The sequence below is a fragment of the Grammomys surdaster genome, unplaced genomic scaffold (assembly GCF_004785775.1).
Source record: "Grammomys surdaster isolate TR1022 unplaced genomic scaffold, NIH_TR_1.0 187, whole genome shotgun sequence".
Classification (NCBI taxonomy): domain Eukaryota; kingdom Metazoa; phylum Chordata; class Mammalia; order Rodentia; family Muridae; genus Grammomys; species Grammomys surdaster.
In genome coordinates this window covers 8,838,240-8,860,414 of record NW_021604632.1, presented here as the reverse complement: position 1 = coordinate 8,860,414, position 22,175 = coordinate 8,838,240, and the positions used below count along the sequence as shown (strand labels likewise).

Below are 22,175 nucleotides of genomic sequence, written 5' to 3'. Positions count from 1 at the left end.
TTTGCAGCTAACACGGCTTCAGGTACGCACAGCATTGGGTCACTGCTGCCTAGCCTGCACCTATGTGTTCTACAAGATGCTCGTCTTTATCAGCAGCTGTGTGGAAAGGGAAGGAGAATGAAATTGGAAAAGAAATGGTTTCCCCCAGCCACAGGAGCATTCAAGGCCAAAAAGTAATTGTTGATAGATCAAAATTTACCCATGATTTCTTTTAAGATGAATTCCATCAAAAGCTAATTACATTTAAATTGTTTACTTTTCTAAATGGCTTTTAAAGAGGAAATCCTGCCTGTTAGATATGCTGTGTTGGGCTGATTTTTCTCGTGACCTTGACAGAATTGCAGTGTTGACTCTGGGACACATGGCAACAAGTCAGTTTATCACAGCAAGGACAGAGCAGCAGGTGACAGATCAGATCTTATCATCCTGACTCCTGTTTGCCCCTGTGGATCAGCAGGAGCAGTCTGCAGTGTCACGAGGCCCTGCAGCACTGTGCCCGGCCTAAAGTAATGGGAATCCAGCCTGAGGAAAAGTATTTGTTCCTTTTTACAGTTACTGACTTAGTCAAGTGAAACACTGTGGTTTTGACTATTTGACACTGTTAGTCAGGCAAGTCCAAGACAGGGTTAGCTCTTCTCTGCTTTCTTCGCACTGTGGGCTTAATTTTTCACCTACTAAAGTACTTTCTTTTTATGAAGTTTTTAGGATGTTGTTCAAACACATTTAAATTCTTCCGTAATTTCCTTGAACACACAACTTAGTAAGGTGGTTGCTGAGTTCAGAGTTGAAAGAGAGTTGCAGATAGCCAAGTCCTACTACCATTTCATGAAGTAAAAGCCCTTAGATGTAGGCTGTAACAGATAGGCTGCCTGGGCTCTACCCAGGCTTGACTGTGTTTGCTTGCCTGAGCTGTTGGGAAATGCTCTAGGAAGCAGGGCTCTGCCCCAGCCCCAGAGTCCTAGGCTGTGGCTGATGTCTGCTGAAAGTTCTTCCTGAAAGTAGGAGTGGGAATTTGAGAGTTGTTCTTCATGAAACCCATAAGACATGCATATTGTTAAAGAGAAAAGAAGAAAACAGTGAATGTTTGCCCGTGGGGGTGGGGTGGGGGTGCACTTTTGTCCAAGCAAAAGGTCTGGGAAGGGTTTAGAGGCTGGTAACTCCAGGGAGATACAATGAAACCGTGGGAACATTGCATATAGGTGAAGAAAACAAACGAAAGGCAAAAGCCGGTTTCTGGGTAGGATAATTGTGTGTTATCTGCTTAAGCAGGTAACAAGGAATAATAGTGGGTATCTTAGGACCTCAGATTTTAATTTACAGTTAAATGAGTTGGCCAATAGGTACAAAATACTGAGCATATAACCTATCCTCCCAAGCTTCTAGTGGAAATAGTGATTTTATTTTTGGTTTTTAAGTAGGTTAACAGGTGTCTAAATATGCTTTAGCTTTTTTTTTGCAAGTTCGTGTGTGTGTGTGTGTGTGTGTGTGTGTGTGTGTGTGTGTGTGTGTAGAAGAATGTGTAAATGTGAAAGTTGGAGAGAATTCTGAGGTTAAGAGCACTGACTACTCTTCCAAGAGGACAAGGACAATTCCCAGCAACCACATGGCAGCTCACAACCATCTGTAACTCCAAGATATGACACCATCACATAGATATCCATGCAGACAAAACACCAATGCACATAAAAAATGAATAAATTATTTTAAAAGAGAATATACAAATGTAAGAGTCATGCTGGAGACCAAGATATTGACCCAGTTAAATTTTTGTTTAAAAAAGGAAAATTACTGAGCTTAATTTTTTTTAGAAAAGTAAATGTTAGTTATAAAGTTAACTTGGAGCTAGGTAGTGATGGCACACACCTTTAATCCCAGCGTTCAGGAGGCAGAGGCATGTGGGCCTGAGTTTGAGGCCAGCCTGGTATACAGAGTGAGTTCCAGAACAGCCAGGGTTATGTAAGGAGACTCCCATCTCAAAACAACAAATAAATAAATAAATAAATTAATTAATTAATTAATTTGGAAGCTGCTTTACTAATATGTGCCTTAAGTCAAGATAAAAACATTTTAAAAGGCTGGAGAGGTGGCTGGATGGTTAAGCGTGCCTGTTGCTCTTGTGAAGATACAAATTCAGTTCCCAGCACTCACATGGTGGCTCACAACCACCTGTAACTCCAGCTCCAAGGGACCTAGCACCCTCTTCTGCACTCCATGGCGCATATATGCACACATGGAAACTCATATACATATAATTTTAAAATAGTAAAATGAAATTAAAAAAATAATGTACAAATTAAGTTCCTATATTTTGGCAAGTTTAACTTTTTTGGATTTTGTATTGTTAGATGCAGAGCTAACACAGAAGTACTGTACAGTTTAAAGAGCAGGAAGTTTCAACAATCCCTCTTCTCTTTTCCTCTTCCTCCTCTTCTTCTTCCTCTTCTTTTTCCTCCTTCTCCTTCTCCCCCTTCTCCTTCTCATTCTCCTCCTCCTCCTTTTCCTCCTCTTTCTCCTCTCCCTCCTCTTTCTCCTCTTCTTCCTCTTCTTCTTCCTCTTCTTCTTCTTTTCCATAGGATTAGTTTCTGCTGGAAATTTTATTTATGGTTTATTGTATTTTAAATTTTTATATCTAATTATGCTGGTATATGCACATTAGTGCAGATATCCACAGAGGCCAGAAAAGGTGTTAGAGCCCTCGGAAGTGGAGGTACCTACAGCTGTGAGCCACCTGACATGGGTGCTGGGGACCGAACCCAGGTCCTTTGGAAGAGCAGTGCATACCTCTAATTACTGGGCCAGCTCTCCAGTGCTGTTCATGCTGTATTTAAGAACATGATTGTGATATTTTTGGTGCTCAAGGTTCGCTGGACCAAGGTTGGGAATGTGACTCAGTGGTAGAATGCTTGCCTGACATGTGTGAGCCCTTAGTTCAGTTATCAGCCCTGCCAGTGACACCCAACCCGTCACCCCAAAAAAGAATTACTGACTGAGTTGATGAAAGACTCCTTAGTATCCATCCTTCGGTTTTTCTCTGCTAGTAAATTTTGTTCCATCTTTTATTGGATAATGAGAGCTGTGTTTCCCTTTCTGACTTAGCTACCAAGAATTACTAAACTCAATTTTGAATACATTTGCAATAACTATACTTAGCTTGGGATGTCTGCAGTCCTCGCTTACTGTAGAGTTGTAAAATATTTATTTTAGGGCTGGAGATGTAACTCCGTTGGTAGAAAGGTTGCTGAGCATGCACACAGCCCTGGGCTTGATCTCCAGCACCACATAAGCTGGGCACCGCTAGCACAGTTCTGTAATCCTAGCATTTGGAAGGAAGAGGCGGGAGGATCAGAAGTTCAAGGCCATTTTCAACTATTTAGGGATTTTGAGGACAGCCTTGGCTGTATGAGAGCCTGTCTCAAAAAAATTATTTTAATAATGATTTTGTTTTTTGAGACAGGGTTTCTCTGTGTAGTCCTGGCTGTCCTGGAACTCACTCTGTAGACCAGGCTGGCCTCAAACTCAGAAATCCACCTGTCTCTGCCTCCCAAGTGCTAGAACTAAAGGCATGCGCCACCACTGCCCGGCTAGTGATGACTTATTTCATTGTTAGCTATTGTCAGTTATCTCAAGTACTTGGTATGAGATGAGCAGTGAACAAAAGCAAGTGAGCTGAGTCGTGAGTGACAGTGAACCAGGTCATTCCAGGGACACTGTGGTCAGGTTGGGTGAAATAATACTGGCTGTGGGCTAGAGAGGTGGCCCAGTGGTTAAGAGCACTGCTGCTTTTCCAGAGGTCCTGAGTTCAATTCCCAGCACCCACACTGTGGCTCACAGCTATCTATAACCCCAGTTCCAAGGGCTCTAACGCCGTCTTCTGGCTTCTGTGATCACTGCATACATGTGGTGCACAGATATCCATGCAACAAAATACCCTTCCCATAAAATAAAATAACAGTGCTTATACTCATGAAGATGATGATATCTCTTTGCTTAGTAGAAAAGAAACTTAATTACTGACCAGAGCTGGGCAGTAGTGGTGCCTGTAATCCCAGGACTCGGGAGGCAGAAGCAGGTAGATCTCTGCGTTTGAGCTCAGCCTGTTCTATATAGTAAGTTCCAGGACAGTCAGGGTTACATAGAGAAACTCTGCTTCAATCAATCAATCAGTCAGTCAGTCAGTCTGTCAGTCAGTAACTGATCAGAGCATCTCTAAGTAAATAAATGGATAGATAAATAAAGTGGTACTACATGGTCAGTTTTCCTTCAGTTTTATTTTCAGTTAGGTATTGAACTTGCTATATAATTGAGGATCACCTTGAATCTTTGATCTTCCTGCCTCTTCTGAGTCCTGGGATTGCAGGCCTCAACCACACTGAATTTCAGTCAGTGCTAGTGTCTCGAGCAGGCTACTCTTATCTGTTAAGGGGTTAGAATCCCCCTCGAGGAGAGGCGCGACAGATCCTGCTCCACTCAGGAATTGTATACTGGATTTGACTGTGAGATCATCAGCTCCTCGAGAGGGAAGAGAGAGTACACCAAGAGACAGAGAGTTTGGGATTCAGTTACTTCTTTAATGATAATGCACAGCAGGCAATATAAAATGCAATATAAATGCTAAGGCTATTGCTACAACAAGATACTGTCACATGTCCTATGCATTGCCTCTAACAATATGCACAATGAACACAAATAATAAATTGCTAATTACCAAAGAAATAAGCATAGCAATAAATATACCATCCATTCATGGATTATACGACCTGAGTCCTTTTGATGGTTTTGGGTTTCAGGTCAGTCCAGTAAGGCAGGGTCAGGCTGTGGCTTCCAGATAATTTGACCTCATAGGGTGCTTGACCACGAAGCTGGAGGCATAGGTCTCTCAGTTAACTCTTTGATGACCTGTTGCTGAGGAGGCTTTGTCTGGAGGATCACATTGTCCAGTCATGGCTACAAGTGTGATGAAGTGCTCCGGACGGGCTCCTCTTTTATGTTGGATTTGGCGTTACTCTTGACGTACATGGCAGATAACCACTCGTGTCTGGATACCTCAGCACAGCTTCATTTCCAGACTTGCCTTTACAAGTACCAGACATGTCTTTACAAGTACCAGACTAGTCTCTACAAGTTTACTATTACAAAATGGAGTTGGTCCTGTTTAAGGCCCTGCTCCTTACAGCTAGGGAACCAACCCAGAACTATGTGCATGCTAGGCAAGCACTTCCCACCTGAGCTCTGTCCCCAGCCCTGAGTATGTTCTGTTTCCTAAGCTGAAAACAGACTGTGTGTGGCAGAGTTAACACTGAGTCCACATTGATGTACACAGGGCAGAGTGAGACACAGCCCCGCATGGCGAGTGTCAGGACCACAGCTGTCAGCATGTGTCTGTCTGCACCCCCATCTAAACTTCAGGCCTCTTAAAGGTAGAAGGATGCTTTATTAATTTTTATATCTAAAGAACATTAGTGTATCTAACAGAAGTCTCAGCTTGTAGCCCAGTGTGCCTTGAAGCCAGTTGTGAAGTTCAAGCTGACTTTGAACACAGGAACTTTCTCCAGCTTCCTAAGTGCTATATTACAGGTATGAGCCATCATGCTGAGCTCTGAGCACGACTTTTAATGGTCGTATATGTCCATTGCAAAGTGTAAGGCATCATGCAGCATGCCATGGCAAGGTCTGTTTCACCACTGAAGAGCTGAAATTAAAGGATTTTGATTTTTTTTTTTCCTACAGGGGACATGGTCTCAAAATACCAGGAGCCTTTGATCCATACCTTCCTGCGGGGAGTAAAAGATCCTGATGCTGCACACAGGGCCAGCAGCTTAGCCAACCTGGGAGAGCTGTGCCAGCGCCTGGACTTCCTGCTGGGCCCTGTGGTTCATGAGGTGCTGTATGCAGGCTCTGCCTCCCAGAGTTTGTTTTGCGTGAGACCGTGATAGTGTGTGGGGTAATGTGTGAGTCAGGGGATCCGTGATCGCTCCCATCTGTTGCTGCCTGCCTCCGACTGAGTTCCTTTAACCTCTCTGGGCTGTCCGTGTAAACTCCCTTCCTCAGCTCAGTTCATTTTTAAGTTTTATTTATTTGTAAATAGTATACAAAGTGTTTCATTATTGAGATTTTTATGCAGAGGTGTTGCAGCTCCCGGAGGAGGGAGTCCCCAGCTGGGCTGAGGAGCGCAGGAGTCTCAGCCTGCTCCTTCTCTTCTTTCCTTCATTGCTTCCTGGCTTCTGATGAGAGAGTTTTACCAGACACTAGATCTCATTAGAGATTTATTGGAGAGTCCAGTGTGTCTGTGTGTGTGTGTGTGTGTGTGTGTGTGTGTGTGTGTGTGTGTGTGTAACCCATTTCCTTTCCTTATTCATCTTTTGGTGGCCATTTAGGCAGGGCCTGCTTCCTAACTGTAGTGGATAGTACAGAAATCAACATGTATGTGCCAGTAGATCTATGGTAGGACACAGAGCCCTTTAGGATCCTATTAATTGTGGATTCCCTAATAATCTGTATGCTTTCCACAATGATTTGTTACCTTAACTTTCCCTGTTTGTTTCTTTATTGAAAGATATCTTTCAGATTGAGCATTTCTACTCTAAAGTCCAAAATGTTGATGCCAATATAATGTCACAATTAGAAACTTCCCAATACCATGAAACTTGGTACAATTCATAAAATTATTTAAAATGTTGTATAGAGCCAGGCATTGGTGGCACACACCTTTAATTCCAGCACTTGAGAGACAGAGGGAGATGGATCTCCAAGTTTAAGGCCAGCCTGGTCTATCTACATAGTGAGTTCTAGGACAGCCAGTGCTACACAGAGAATCCCTGACTTGAAAAACAGAACAAACAAAAAGTTGTATAGGATTACCTTCTGACCAAGTGTCTAAAATTTATATGAAATATAATTGAACTTCATGTTGTACAAAAATTCTGAACTCCACATCAGTTTGGTTCCAAGCATTTTAGAAAAGAAGCACTCTGCCTGTGCAGTTAGTGTCTCAAGTTCCATTTTTTCAACTTTGCATAAAGATAACCAGTAAATTGTTATAAAGATTCTGGTGCCGCTGACAAATTTGAAGAAACTTTGAGGTTGAGCTAAACTAATCTTTTCTTCATTCTCTGAATCATCTGGGAGTCATTTCTATTCATCAGAAAGTCTTGGACAGATACTCTAGATGGCCCTCCTTGGTCACAGAGGCACCAAGCAGTCAGCTCAGAGCCTCCAGGATCCATTCCTGTTGTAAAACTATGAGACCTAACCGTCCCTGGACATTGTGATCCCTAAACCCAAACATGAAGACCAGCTTACTTCCCTAGTCCCTGGCTTGTTCTCTCTTTCTCTTAAGGATGTCACAGCATGTAGCAGAGTGAGCTATCATTTATAACACCTAGGAAGTGTCAGATTTTGTTTCTCTTATCATTATTGGAGACCCCCTGACATGTTGACAGAAAACCAAATTGCCAAGCCTTCTTGGGAATAGGAAACTGGGGCCCAGCTTGATCCTTTACTGACCTGTTTCACTTGAGCAAATGATTTAGAGTCCGGATTCAGGGAGCTTCTTTGTTGTTGTTGTTGTTTGGTTGGTTGTTGTTGCTTGGTTTTGTTTTGTTTTGTTTTTTAATCTTGAAAATGGCTTTAAAATACTTCAGTGTAGTTTGCTACAGTGTGATGAGGCAGCATCTGTGTCTCATGTAATAATCTATGCAACAGCTTTTCTTGGGAGCCTACTACATGCCCAAGCAGTTTTCTAAGACATTTCATTCTTCAAAATGCACAACAGTGCTTATCTTCATGGAGATGCTGTTCTAGGAGATAGACAAGAAAGAATGTCCACAGTTGGACCAGTGAGATGGCTCAGAAGGTAAAGATGCTGTGTCAAAGTCAAATGAGCTTTTAACTGCAGGACCCATGTGATGGAAAGAAAGGACTGACTCCCACACATTAGCCATTGATCTAAGAGCAGGTTTATTGTGCCTCACAGGCTGTCATGGTGGGGACATTGCAGCAAGAGTGTAAGGTCGCTTTGCATCTGTAGACAGGAAAGCCGAGAGACAGTGCAGGTGCTCAGCCTGCCTGGTGTTTTTATTCAGTCTGGGACCCCCCCTACACACACACACACACACACACACACACACACCTGAAATGGAGCCACCCTCATGGAGAGTAGCTCTTCTCACCTCCACCAGAAGAACATGCCTAGTGGTTTGTTTCCATTGTGATTCTAAATCACATCAGGTTGGCAATCAAAATTAGCTGTCACACCCGGTAGCTGTCACTGGGGAGGTGATGTTTGACTACAAGCATTTTGCCTTTCTGTGTTTAGGCTTCTGTTTTCTTTTTTTTCTTTTTCTTTTTTCTTTCTTTTTTTTTCTTTTTTTTTTTTTTTGGTTTTTCGAGACAGGGTTTCTCTGTGTAGCCCTGGCTGTCCTGGAACTCACTCTGTAGACCAGGCTGGCCTCGAACTCAGAAATCCGGTTTAGGTTTTTCTTTAAGAAAAGTCTTGGTCCTGTGGTGTAGGCTGGTGGTGATACTGATGGAGGCAGCAGCTAGGCAATGGGAAGAGTGGGATCGCCATTGTCCTGGATGTCCAGTGCCTTCAGTGGGCCTTCTGTTAGAGTCCAAAGATAAAAAGCTTATCTGAATCACTTTGCCTTCTGGGCTTGAGGGATCTAGTGGAGGACAGTCACCAGAGACTCCATGGCAGATCCCTGAGAGGTGCTGGAACATGGGCGGAGTCCCTGGCTGCCTTAGTAGGGTTTCCATTGCTGGGAAGAGACACCGTGACCACTGCAACTCATAAAGGACAACAGTGAATTGGGGCTGGCTTACATTTCAGAGGTTTAGCCCATTATTGTCACAGTGGGAAGCATCTACAGGCAGGCAGACATGGTGCTGGAGAGGTAGCTAAGAGTTCTACATCTGGATCAGCAGGGAGCAGGAAGAGACAGAGACTCTGGGCCTGGTTTGAGCATCTGAAACCTCAAAGCCCACTTATAGAGACCTGTACTTTTTGACTGCACAATCCCCAAACTTTTCATGATTATTAATAAGATGAAAGCATAAAAGGGGTAGAACAACATGCTGTCGTTGGTCTCTTCCTCCTTTTCTTCCTCCTCTTCTTCCACCTCTTCTTCTTCCCCCTCTTCCTTCTCCTCTCCCTCCTCCTCCCCCACCTTCTCCTCTTCCTCTTCTTCCTCTTACAGTGCTGAAGATCAAATCTAGGGCCCTGCACAAGCTAGCCAAACCTTCTACAGAGCTGCATCCCTGAACTCCAGGATTATTCTTCATTCACGTCCCATATCCTCTAGTTTCTATCATAGTTCTTGGCATGTGGTGGACACTGTACTACCTAACTAATGGCAACTGCAGAGGCCAATAAGGCTAGCTGGGAAGACTAGTTCCTACAAGTTTGAAAGTAGTCATAACAGCAGGCACTTAATACCATACCTTATGTATGTCAACCAATCTACTGCTAACAGAGGAAACTGAGGCACAGAAAGACTAAACAAGTTGCCAAGGTATGCAGGGAGCAGGTGGCAGGGCTGGGATTTGAATGTGGGCAGCTCCAGGATTCACCCTCTTTTCCATTTTCCTATTGTATTGTATTCCTATTTCCATTTTGTATTGTCTTGCAAATGTTTTCAACTTACTTACAAGATTGCCTTTGTGCCTTGAAACTAAACAGTACTGCCATTTTGAGAAAGCCACAGGCAGGAAGGATCATGCAGCTCTTGCTTTAATATAGGAGGAGAAGAAAAAAACTTCAGACAGCAATGTATTCCCTCTGATTTGAAAAACTAGGTGTTTCCCTCCCATATAATTTCTGCCTGCTCCTCTTAGATGTTCTTCTTCTGTAGCATCCCACGCTTGCCTTGTCATCAGTGCCAAACCAGCTACCTCAGGTGGACTGCAAGTTTGAACATGCTTGGAGACCTGCCAGGTTCAGAGGTTCATCCTCTGTCCTCTGAGCCCTTCTTTAGGCATTGGAAAGAGTGGAGGATTTTTGCTGTGTGTGTGTGTGTGTGTGTGTGTGTGTGTGTGTGTGTGTGTGTGTGTGTGAGAGAGAGAGAGAGAGAGAGAGAGAGAGAGAGAGAGAGAGAGAGAACCTTGCATATGCAAGACAAGTCTCTCCCACTGAGCTGTATTCCCAGCCACTGGTTTTTTAGACTGCCACAGCTTTCACGGTACTTGACTTACAAGTATGCTCCACTCGGATGGCTAATCTTCACTGTCAACTTGATGGGGTTTCCAGCCCCCTCTGGTTGTTTCTATGAGGGTATTTCCAGGAGATTTAGCTTAGAAGGGAAGTCCTGCCATGAATGTGGTGGTCCCCTCTCATGATCTCAGGCTAAATAGAAAGAGACAAAGGAGAAGCCAGCTGAGTGCCAGCGTTCATCTGTCCCTGCTCCCTGACTGCAGAGGGAACAGGACCTCAGTCATCTTCTGCCATGCCTCCCCACTGTAATGAACTGTAGCCTCTCTTATACTGTAGCCAAAATCAACCCCTCCTCCCTTAGGATGCTTCTGTCGAGTGTTTTGTCAACAAGGAAGTAACAATTGATACCAAGAAGTGAGGCCTTTGCTGTGGTAAGCCTGACCACCCAGAGAAGGGCGTTCCACGGTTCAGCTGCCCAGGACCCCCAGAGGCCACTACAACCAAATAGAAGAGGCATTCTGGGTCTCAGGCTGGCAGCAGCACTTAATGACATCATCCACAGGCATGCAAAATGCAAGTTGGCATGCAAGGAGGCACCAAGGTTTCAGAAAGTTTCTAAAGCCAAGCAGTGCATGGCGGGCTGGAATTTCTGCAGGGAGGACTTCACAGGCCCTTGGAAAAAATCGCACAGGGGAATTCGAAATTGAAATGGAAACCCATGATGTTGGAGATACAGGACCATGGGCTGTCCACCAAGGAAAGCTCAGGCTCAGAGCAGACTCAGTTGAAGAGAGAACTGTGTGTGCTGCACGTGATAGAACTGGAGGCTGGGGGCTTCCCAGGTCCATTGGCAAATACACGATGTTACTAAGGATCCTAAGATGCCAGATGGAGAGCTAGGGCTTAGTTCTGTTCTGACAGGCTTCAGGTTTGCTTAGACTTTTCCGGATATCCCCTCATTCTTCCCTGTGGGAACATAAGTGTTTAACCTGTGCCTTTGTATCTTAGACATATGTTTTTCTTTTTGTTTTGTTATGTTTTGTTTTATTGAGGCTCACAATTAAGAGATTGTCTTGAGTATTAAATGAGACTTTGGACGTGAATAGTGGTAGAACTGTTAAGAGTTTAGAGAGTCTTGAAGATGAATTGACTGTACTTTACCTTGTGAGATGGCTAAGATCTTTGAGGATAAAAGGTGAAACATTGTGATTTTAAAGCAGTATGTTTAGCCTGGCAGTGGTTTGCACATGCCTTTAATCCCAGCACCAGCAGGCAGAGGCAGGTATATCTCTGTCAACAGAGGTATATTTGTAGTTAATCTTCATTTATAATCCCCTAGAGACATACCCAGAGATATCAGTGAGGGTGTTTCTAGAGAGATTTAACTGAGAAGAGAAGACTCACCCCATGGGCTGGAGTCTCAGACTGAATGAAAAGAGGAAGGGAGGATGAGATAAATATCTGCATTCACCTGTCTGCTTCCCGCTGTGGCTGCAGTGTGAACCCGCCTCATGTTCCTGTCTCCATGCCTTTCCACTGAGAGACTATTCCTTCTTACGCTGTGAATTGATTCTCTAAGTTGTTCCTGGAAGGAATTTGGTCTCAACAATGAAGGAGATGACTAATAAAACACTGCTCAGCTGTAATACAACACTGGTTTGTTTGTTTGTTTGTTTGTTTGTTTGTTTGTTTTGGTTTTGGTTTTTGGTTTTTTAAGACAGGGTTTTTCTGAGTAGTCCTGGCTGTCTTGTCCTGGAACTTACTTTGTAGATCAGCCTGGCCTTGAATTCAGAGACCTGCCTGCCTCTGCCTCCCAAGTGCTAGGATTAAAGACCTGTGCCACCATCACCCAGCAGCTGTGCATACTCTGTGCCAATTAGACCTGCAGCCATGTGCTAGATGGTGAGAGCCAGGTGTGAGCACAGGAAAGCCTGTGTCCTTATAGATCTGACACTCTGGAGACAAGGTGCACAGTGTAGACAAATGAATATGTCACGAATGTCACTAGGAAGTTACACCTACTGAGATAAGAGGCAGTTTGTTGTTGGACACAAATGACATGGACAGGGGCTGGAGAGATGGCTCAGTGGTTAAGAGCACTGACTGGTCTTCCAGAGGTCCTGAGTTTAATTCCCACCAACCACATGGTGGCTCACAATCATCTGTAATGGGATCTGATACCCTCTTCTGGTGTGTCTGAAGACAGGTACAGTGTGCTATATGCATAAAATAAATAATTATTTTTTTAAAAAATGACATAGACAGCAAAGTTTTCCACTGAGTGACATTTGAGCAAAGATGTAAGGAAAGAGTTGATGCGTGTACCTGTAGGATATGGTTGCAGTTTGGATCTTGAGAGGGGGAGAGTAAGAGAAAGAACAATAGGAGCCAGTATTGGAAAGGTAGTGGCGAGTCCACAGAAGGCTTGCACGGTCTTTGGGCTTTTCCTTTGTGTGAGATGAGAAGACAGAGCAGAAGACATACAGTGATCTGATTTGTTCCAGATCACTGTGACATCTTCATTAGCTCTTCAGCATCTAATGAAGGCTTCAGAAACCTCCTGTCTGAGGGTACCTAGCCTCCAGCACTGATAGAGAAGGAACTTGACTTTGAGAGGGACGTGCTCCCCCTCCACAATCTCCTTCCTAAGCATTGGTCACTTGCTTGGAACTCTAACATATATAGTCAAAGGACTCTTTCTATCACAAAATCTCAGTAGAGTATAAAATGAACAGACAAGAAAATGATTCAGTAGACCAAGCCCAGAGGGTGAGCACAGAGCTGGAACCGTATGTTAGAAGTCATACTGATAAGTGTTAGGAAGAGGAGATTCATAATCTACTTTGTTAGAAAGTTGAACTAGCCATTGTAACCTCCTCTGGGGACATTTGCCCCTCTAGCTGTGGCATTTGAAGAGAACTGTCCTAATTTGTCAGTGGTCCAGATTTGGGAACATTTTGTATTTTATATGGTGTTGGCTGGCAGGGAAGGAAAGAGAGAAGAGGTTCAACTCTTCCATCTTCATACTGGGAATTCAAGTTTTTCTTCTTTGTTGATGTCAAGTTTAGCCTGTTTAGCACACATTATCATTTTTTCCACAACTTCTTGATCATGTTAAACACTGTGTTGCTTGAAACCAAATCTTGATAGGCTCTTTCATCTTTATCCCACTGTGTGAAGTAATGTGATTTTAGTGCACCACAGGAAGAGGCCTGTCCTCAATCCAGCAAATATGGTGTGCTCCAGGCAAAAGGCCTTTGAACACTCTACTTAAATAAATGCGCAAAATTTCACATACTTGAGCTGTGTCATCTAGTACCAGGTTACTGTTTATAGTAGTTACTTTTCCATTGCTGTGATAAAACATGACAAAATTAACCTATGTATGAAGGAGTTTATTTGTGCTTACAACTGAAGAGACCCAGAGTCCGTGATGGTGGAGTGAAGGGATGGTGGCAGGAAGCTGAAGGCTTACATTTTTTCTTATCTTTCTTTTATTCCTTTTTTTTTTTTTTGAGACAGGGTCGTCTCTCTGTGTAGCCCCAGCTGTCCTAGAACTTTCTGTGTAGACCAGGCTGGCCTTGAGCTCACAGAGATAGGTGTGTCTCTGCCTCCCAAGTGCTAGGATCAAAGGCATGTGCCGCATATCCAGAAAGCCTCACATTTTGAACCATAAGCATAAAATAAAGAGAGCAACCTGGAAATGGTGCAAGGTAAAAACTCAGAGCCTGCCCCTCACTAATGTACTTCCTCCAGCAAGGTCATACCTCCTGAGGGTCCCCTAACAGCACCATCAACTGGGGACCAAGTATTCAAATGCCAGAGTCTTTGGAGGCATTCTTATTCAAGCTCTGAGTTTATCATAAGTATGTCCACCAACAGTGCAGTTTCATATGTGACAGGGTACCTGAGACAAGACATTGATGCTTGGGGGCCCCTGGAGAAGCTCAGGTCACTATCATCGTTCCTATCCTGGCAGATTGAGTGAGTAAGGTGAGCTCATAGTAAATACTGGTTTGTAGTTCACCAGTGGACCAAGTTTCAGACACAATAGCACACTAACTGAATTTTAACAGACAAAGCTTTGGGGAAAGGAAAGGAGACAGGTGGGACATTGAAGTCATGTTTTCTTGGTTCCTACACCAACCCTAGTAGCTTCCCTCCTGGATTGTCCAAAGTCAGTTGTTAGCAGTTGTGCCGTCTTATTGTTTATGTTTGTACAGTCTTACTTACTCTTGGTGTGTGCCAGCTGTTTGGGGAGTGATGGTCTTCCATGATTCAACCTGTGAAGAGAAAGCCTTCAGCAGTATTGTTTATTAGAATACGTATACTGACTCTCAGGGCAAGTGTCATGAATTAATACAAAACGGATTTCTGTCCTATGGGAGAACTTAGAAGTGGAAAGTGGGAATATTATATCAATTTATAAATTAGTAAAGACCTTACGTCATGTCTGTGGTTCAGCAAGGCTTTTAGAGATGGAAGGCAACATTGAGTCTGTCCTTGGAGTTGGAGGTGAGAGATGAGCCATGGAGTGACTTGTTGAGACTAGACAGGTAGAAAGGGACAGTCTCCCTGCGTCTAGTGTTAGACAGAAGCTCTTGGCCGCAGCCTACAGGAAGCAGCGTGAGAGCTGGGCCTGGGGGCCTGGCCTGAGCAGAACTGTTTTCACCTTTAAATGACACAAGGCCATACAAAAGTTTCACTGCCTTAGCAGGCCATTCCATATTCATAGGATGTGCTCCTGGTGGCAGAGGTATTGAAGAAGGTTCACAGGCCTCTTCTGATCTTAGGTCCTAGACAGCGATTGGCCTTCTGCAGCCAGCCATTCCAGCAATCCGTATAGGAGCACAGTTCTTTCCACTTTACCATCAAGACACCATAGGGACTAAAGAATTAACTTTAAAGAGAAAGCCCTTTTCTAAACAGGATGCTTCTCCCTGGATATCCAAATGCTAGCTTAACAGTGAGAGCCAGGCTCACACTGAGAACTGAGGCACAAAGAGGACCAGTAGGGTTCTAAAAGGGGAACCATGCTCTCCCAAACTGGAATCATGGGTCTCAAGCTAAATCTTGAGAGGCACAGACAAGCACTTAGGAGCCTTGGCTTGTGACATTGCTCTGGGTTGGCTTCCTATGTTATGAAACCAAGGAAGAACTTTCATGTGTCTGGAAAGACACAACCTAGCTGTAACTTGTTTCTCCGCCTTCAGTTCCTACCTTGTAAATACTAAGCTTGAACGTAGAGGTAGCTATTATATTGTTGCCTCTTTGGAGGTGGCCCAAGGAATTCCTCTTAGGACTAAAATGTTTCTACCGTTAATGCCAGGGGCATGGAAGTTGCTCCTGTTAGCCTTGGGGTCCAGAGTCCCAGGTCCAAAGCAGAGTAGTAGCTTACTGGATCTTACTGAACAATAGCGCCCCGTGGGTTTCAGTTTCTCTGGGGTTTGTCTTCCCTTCCAAACTGCACATTCGTGCAATGGATGCGGGACTTGATGGAACGCCAGTGCATCACAGATGCAATTATATTTCAGAGCAAGCCTCCTCCTTCTAATCTCTCTGCCATCACTGATTAATTAGACACTTTGAACTCTGCCCAACTGTTTGAAAGCTGTGAAAACTACAACCTGCATAGTTAAAATCTCTACACAGACCCGCTTCCTCGCTGTGCCTGCACTCCCCATCCTTTGAACATAATAAGTATTTATACATGTTTTCTAATACACGGTCTGGCTATTTTCTTATCATGGCTAGAATTCCCTCCACTGTTAGCCAAGAAGTACAAGCACACAATGAAAACCTAATAGTGAAACTATGTGAGAAACCAATTGAATCATTTAGACAAGCTCACAGCTTGTTATTGCCACGTGGCACACAAAAGTCATGTTTTTCCTTTTGAAACTTGCATGGATGCCTCGGAAAAGCTTGTTGTTGTTAATGACATCTCTTTATTGAAGTTTTACAATATTCTCGTGCTTATGAGGAACAGTGGTAGGACAGCTGGTACAGGATTAGAAAATCTCTCTCTGTCTTTGTTTCTCTCCGTCTTCCTCCCTCTCTCTGTGTCTCTCTCTTTTCCTCTTCCCCTCTCCCTCTCCTTCTCCCTTCTCCCTCAGTCTCTCCTTGTGTGTGTTCCACTTCCAAACTCAGGTTCTCATGCTTGTACAGCATGCAGTTTACCAACAGAGCTATCCCCCAGCTTCCACACTATCTCATTTTTGTGACATTTAATTATCAGTTATGTGTATATGGCACCATTTTGTGTGTGTGTGTGTGTGTGTGTGTGTGTGTGTGTGTGTGTGTGTGTAGGGCCAGGGACGGTTTTCAGGGGTCCAGTCTTTCCTTCCCTCTTTCTATGGGTTTCAGAGACAGAGCTCAGGTTCCCAGGTTTGAGCAGCCTCTACCCTCTGAGCCATTTAACTGGCCCTCATGACGCCACAGTTTACAAGTAATCTTTAGTCTTTCCTTTCTGAGATAGAATTGTCTAAGGAAGTGCCTGAGTGCTGAAAGATCTGTTCCACAAAGGACGAATTAATCTCTCTCCCTTTCCCTTCCCTCTCTTCCTGTGTGTGCCTATTTCACACTCAGGTCCTCGTACTTGAAACTGGCCGTGCTGACTTCCTAGAGTGGACATTAGGTTTGCAGGACTGGTGGGCATGCAGAGAGGAAGAGTCTCTCTCTCCTCTAACCATGTGCTGAGGCTTTCCTCAGTGCACACCATCTTAATGTCAGGCCAGGAACTCTGAAGCTCCTTACCTAGGTCCTAGCAACTCCCACGACCATTCTTTCCTTCCTCTGATGTGACATTCTTAAAGGCGAGCACTTAACACCCTTTCCCTAAGTTTAGAGAGATACTCACATTTTGACCTTCCCTTTTTGAAATCTATATTTTGTAGACATCTGTGCTTTTTCACTCCCTGGTTCCACCCCTGAATTTTAAACCAGACTTTGACCTTTTCCAGAGAAGCTTGTCTACACCAAGACCTCTGCCACTAGATCTCAGCTTCTTCATTGACCATGAGGGACTAAGCCAGCCCTCTCTCAGCCAGACTGCTCCTGAGGACTGTGGTTGAGAGGAACACAGTTGGAGCCTATAGGTAATGATACAACCCTGATTTCTATTGACATCTCTTGTCACCCTCCTAGGTGACAGCCTGCCTGATTGCTGTGGCTAAGACCGACACTGACGTTCAAGTGCGCAGAGCTGCAGTCCACGTGGTTGTGCTGCTGCTTCGGGGACTCAGCCAGAAAGCAACGGAGGTAAGCCTGTTTCCCCTTCCTTGTGTTGTCCTGTTAGCTAGTCTTCCTTGTACAGGACCAGCTCAACCCTTTTTCTTAGATACGAGCTGGTCAACAGAGTTTTCATAGCAAGAAAATGGTATCATTTGCATCTCCAACAAGAGTCTCTGCAGTGCGTTTGAGTTGCACTGCTGCAGGAAAACCACACAGGCTTACAGAGGCCTTGAGTCCTGGCATTCTCTTGGGTCAGGTTCCAAGGTGAGCTTTGGAGCACAGTCACCGTGCTCTGCAGCCTGAACTCTGGTGACTTGTCTTTCTGACTCACTTCGTTGTTCATGCTTAGGCACAGGAGGCTTCATTTAAGAGACTGATTTCCTTGCCAGGTCTCTTCCGTTGTGACATAAATTATACTTTTTTTCTTCCTTCAAGTGGGTTTGATTGGACCTCTCCCTGGTGTATAGCCAATACAGGAAGAAAGTTTATGCATCCAAATGTGTGCTTAGATTGACTGACCTCAAATTAATTTCTCTCTTGCTTCTAATGGAACTGCCTTCCCAGCTGATCAGATAGAGCCTGCATTAATAATTCACTTGCTGGCATACACAGACTCATCTGTGGCTTACACATCAGTATTTAACCGAACCTCCGGGAAGCCATTGTGAGAGTGATTGTTCTGCCACACAGAGAACTTTATTCATGCTTGTATTTTACCGTGTCAGGTTGCTGATGCCTGTTTGTACATGTAGGCCCTCAGTTATCCCCTTCCAACCTTACACAGCCACGCTTTCTCCACAAAGACCTCCTTGCTATTGTTCAGCCTGGCAGCTGAATTTCCAAAGGGCCACTTCCCTGATCATCGCCCTCAGCTGCGCTGCTCTGCCTTCTCATGGGCCTCGGCTATGTAAGGTTGGACTGAATGAGCTCATGTGGCATGAACAGGTTTTAAAAGCTTGACTGCAGTGGCCTAAACAAGTAAGGATTTGTTTTTATCAAGTCACAGGAACCAAGGATTTCTTAGCAGCTCAGCCATAGCAGGGCCTGTGTATCTAGAATTGCCATGGCCCTTTGTCTCCTGGCCACAGTGCGGCTACGGTAGCTGTGGCCTCTAGAACTGACTTAGAATAGAAATACTGAAGACAGGAGAAAGACAGTTCTAAGCACATTTACAACCTTTGGTTGGGGGCAGTCTCCTAGCATCACCAGCCCTACCCCACCCCAGCTTTTGTTTTATTCATTAGCCAGAATGCTCACCTAACCACACCCACTGTAAAGTGTCTCGATGTCATAGTTAGCTGGCACATTTCTGCTTGGAACAAAATCAAAGTTTAGTTAGCAAAAAAGGAGGCAGGAAATGGATATTGGGGCTGTGGCTAATAGTGACTCAAAGGAAGTGGGAGAAGGGTCTGGCCGAGTCACAGAGCTTCTCTAGGGGAAGACCTGTGCAGTGATGGAGTTTGCACGGACATGTGCACCATGACTTGACAATTCATAGAATTAAATGGCTTGTAAATTCTCAACAAAGACATAGCTCTTGTGGAAAACCTTTCTCAATATCACTGTTAATGTAAACTGTTAATAACTGGGAAGAATTTGTGAGGGGAATATGGGGATTCTATATTAAAATCTCTATAAGTCTAAAATTATTTAACCATAAAAGTCCATTTAAGAGACTGGAGAAATGGCTCAGTAGTTAGGACCATGTGATGTTCTTGCATAGGGCCCACGCTTAATTTCCAACACCCACACCAACAGCTCACAGCCGCCTGTAACTCCAGCTTCAGCCGACCTGATAACCTCTGACCTCCTCAGGGGCACACACAGAGATACACATGTATACGCAAATAGATAGATAATAAATAACAAAATATATTTAATATGTTACAACTCTGTAAGGAGAAATCTAAGCTCAGTGTGTTGGCTTACCCTTGTAACTAACCCCAAAACGTGGAACAAGAAGCAGGAGGGTCAGGGGTCAGGTTCACTGTCTGCTACAGAACAGTGCACCTGGGCCACATGCATCAGACGGATCTCCAGGACTCTGGACATGGCGTGGAGCTCACTTGTAGACCTCATGCTTAGTGGGGAAAGGCCCTGAGTTTGACCCCAAAGGTCCAAAAAGAAAAAATTCTGTTAGTGCATCAATCCTTACTGAGTGTGAGTTACAGTATGCACACATGTACACATACAAAGAAGAGAGTGTGCGTGTGTGTGAATTAGAGAAAATGATCGGTTCTCACAGTGAAGGATGAAGCAGAAACTCTAAAAGCGAGACGTGCTGCCATGTGTCTGTGATCCCAGGACTCAGGAGTTGAGAGCAGGAGAATCAGGTGGCTACACAGCCAAGGTCAAGACTAACATGGGTTACAGGAGAAGGAAACGGAAACGTAGTACAGGCGTCTCTCATCTGTAACTAGCTAATGAAAGCAGCACTGTTTACCTCATCAAGCAGGAATTCACCTGTGGCCTTGAAGATCTTTGTCACTTTCAAAAGGTGGTGGAAATAGGAAATGCCGCTCCTGTTCTCCAAACCCCTTTCTAGTCGCACTCACTGAAACTTATAAATTGTGCTTACACAGTGAATGAAGGAAAGGAAGGTGGATGGGTAGGTAGATGCCGGACTGTCCCCGCACTGCATCCCTGAGTGTGTAGAATCTTGTAATCATGGTGTGATTCCCCCCAGGGCCCTGTAATGAGCAGACTCCGGCAGAACTCATGCTGGCATTTCTCTTCAGAGCTGTTTTGCCCCCAGGAACAGCTGAAGTGGAAACACTGCTCTGTTGGTGAAGTTGTATGTTTTCCTTTCTGTCCTGCTCATCACCATCTCTCCAGCTACAGCCAGGAGATAATGCTGGGTTTCATCTGTTGCTTGTGGATTCGGAGCCCAGGGCCTGTGGTGATGGCATCTGGACAGGGAAGTAGAGAGATCGGGATAAAGAGGGAAGCCATCGCTGCTGTCAGTTTATGAGGTAGTTTTTAGCTCATTCCCATTTGAAAGTAGCCAGAGTTTTGTTTTGTGGCAGTCTACCCAAAATCTGCACGCACTTTCTTATATGGGGGAAGTTGAGGGGGGATCTTCTTCTTAACTTTGTTTTAGCTTTGACGGTATCTATTTAATATACAGCATGACAGTTAATAAGCCAGAAGTTACCTTCTTTAAATTTCTAACTACCTAACCTTACTGAAAAATAAATTTGCTAAGAATACCCAGGAGAAGAGGCATGGCTTGTTCAGACCTGTAACTAGTGTTGCTTTCAGAGGTAAGAACAGGCCTTCTTGACACAGAAAGACAGAGCTGGGCAGCAGGGTGAAGAGGTGTCACGTGACTCCTACCCTCTTCCCATGTTTGATCTCTGCCCAGGGACTTGCTTGTTCTGTGCAGTAGTCTAGAATATACACATTCGTAAATTTGTTCCAAAAACAGTAATTAGGGCAGTAGACGTTGGGCACTGTGCTGTGTAGCTGGCACTGCTTCCCATAGCAGCCATACAGTCTGAGTCAATACAGTGAGCAACCTGGCTGAGAGAGGAAGGAGGGGCAGGCAGCTTTAAGAGGAGTCCAGGCTTAGAGGGCTGACTGTGTGCACAGGAGTGTCTGTTTTCTTGGCTTTCAGTGTAGAAGTTATTTGCTGAGGCTCACAGTATTGTAGGGACCTTAGCAAAGAGGACTTCTTAGCCAAAACTGGAATATGAAGTCTAGGACAGCAAGCTGATAGTAAAAGACAGACAAGCTATGAGAAGATGCAGAGAGCACATCCCCAATCCTGAGTGTTCATGTCTGTGGCTAACCTCTGAACCAGGCAGTATAGCACTTCAAAAAGACAAAAGGAAGAAAGAAAGATGCTTTCATTGAAAAGTGGGATGCAGGGTTTCCATAATTTCACATTGCTAATACCTAAGGTACAATTAAAGGTTACACAGGATGGGGCTGGCTCAACAGTGAAGAGAGCTTGCTGTTCTCACGAAGGATCCAGGTTCAGTTCCTGTCACTGCCATGATGGCTAACAACTGTCTGGACCTCTGGTCCCAGAGGATCCAGTGCCTTCTCTGGCCTCCAAGTGCATTGCACACATGTGCCACACAAGCATATAAAATAAAAGTAATAAATCTTTTTAAAAGTTACTGGGTATAATTAAAGGAAAAAAGAGACAATGGAAAAATAATAAGTCAGTTCAAAGATAGAAGTTACCAATTTGAGGATCAAAGGTTTTTTAGTTGGTTGGTTGGTTGATTTTTTAAAGTACTTAAAAGTAAATGCTTTAGCAGAACCAAAGCTATGAGGAGCCTGCCTTGTATTTCCAGTGGGAACAAAACATCAATACCCACTAATTCCGTGCTCAGTGACTTTATAAAGTGTAACTGCCATGAATAATGGAGAAATGGAAAGAATGAAAACAAAGCTGCAGATATAATGAGAGAAAGGAGCAGGTGGGCATGGGGACACATCTCAGCACCATAGGCAAAGGCAAGAGGATCCATCGCTCAAAGCCAGCCTAGTCTACACAGCCAGCCAGAACTATGTAACAAAGCTCTCAATTAAAAAAAAAATCTGGTTGTGGAGGGACACACTGGTAGGATACACTGAAGCGGGAATCACAAGTTCCAGGCCAGCCTGAGCTAGTCATTTAAAAAAAAAAAAAAAAAAAAAAGGGTTGGTAATGCTCACCCCTAACACCAGCCCTATAGAGGCAGAGAGGCGGTAGGAAGATCTTTGTGAATTCAAAGCCACCCTGGTCTATACAGGGAGTTCCAGGCCAGGAAGAGCTATATAGTGAGACCATGTCTCAAAACAA

The 22,175-nt window shown here is 44.2% G+C and overlaps 1 protein-coding gene across 1 annotated transcript in view; it reads left to right on the top strand.

Annotated features, from left to right (window-relative positions):
* Positions 1–22,175, top strand: part of Tango6 (transport and golgi organization 6 homolog) — a 169,434-nt gene that overhangs the window by 118,540 nt on the left and 28,719 nt on the right. Inside the window, exons 16-17 of the mRNA XM_028768603.1 lie at positions 5,728–5,879; positions 17,294–17,407. Of these exons, the coding sequence (XP_028624436.1) occupies positions 5,728–5,879; positions 17,294–17,407 (266 nt within the window). The remainder of the gene's footprint in view (positions 1–5,727; positions 5,880–17,293; positions 17,408–22,175) is intronic.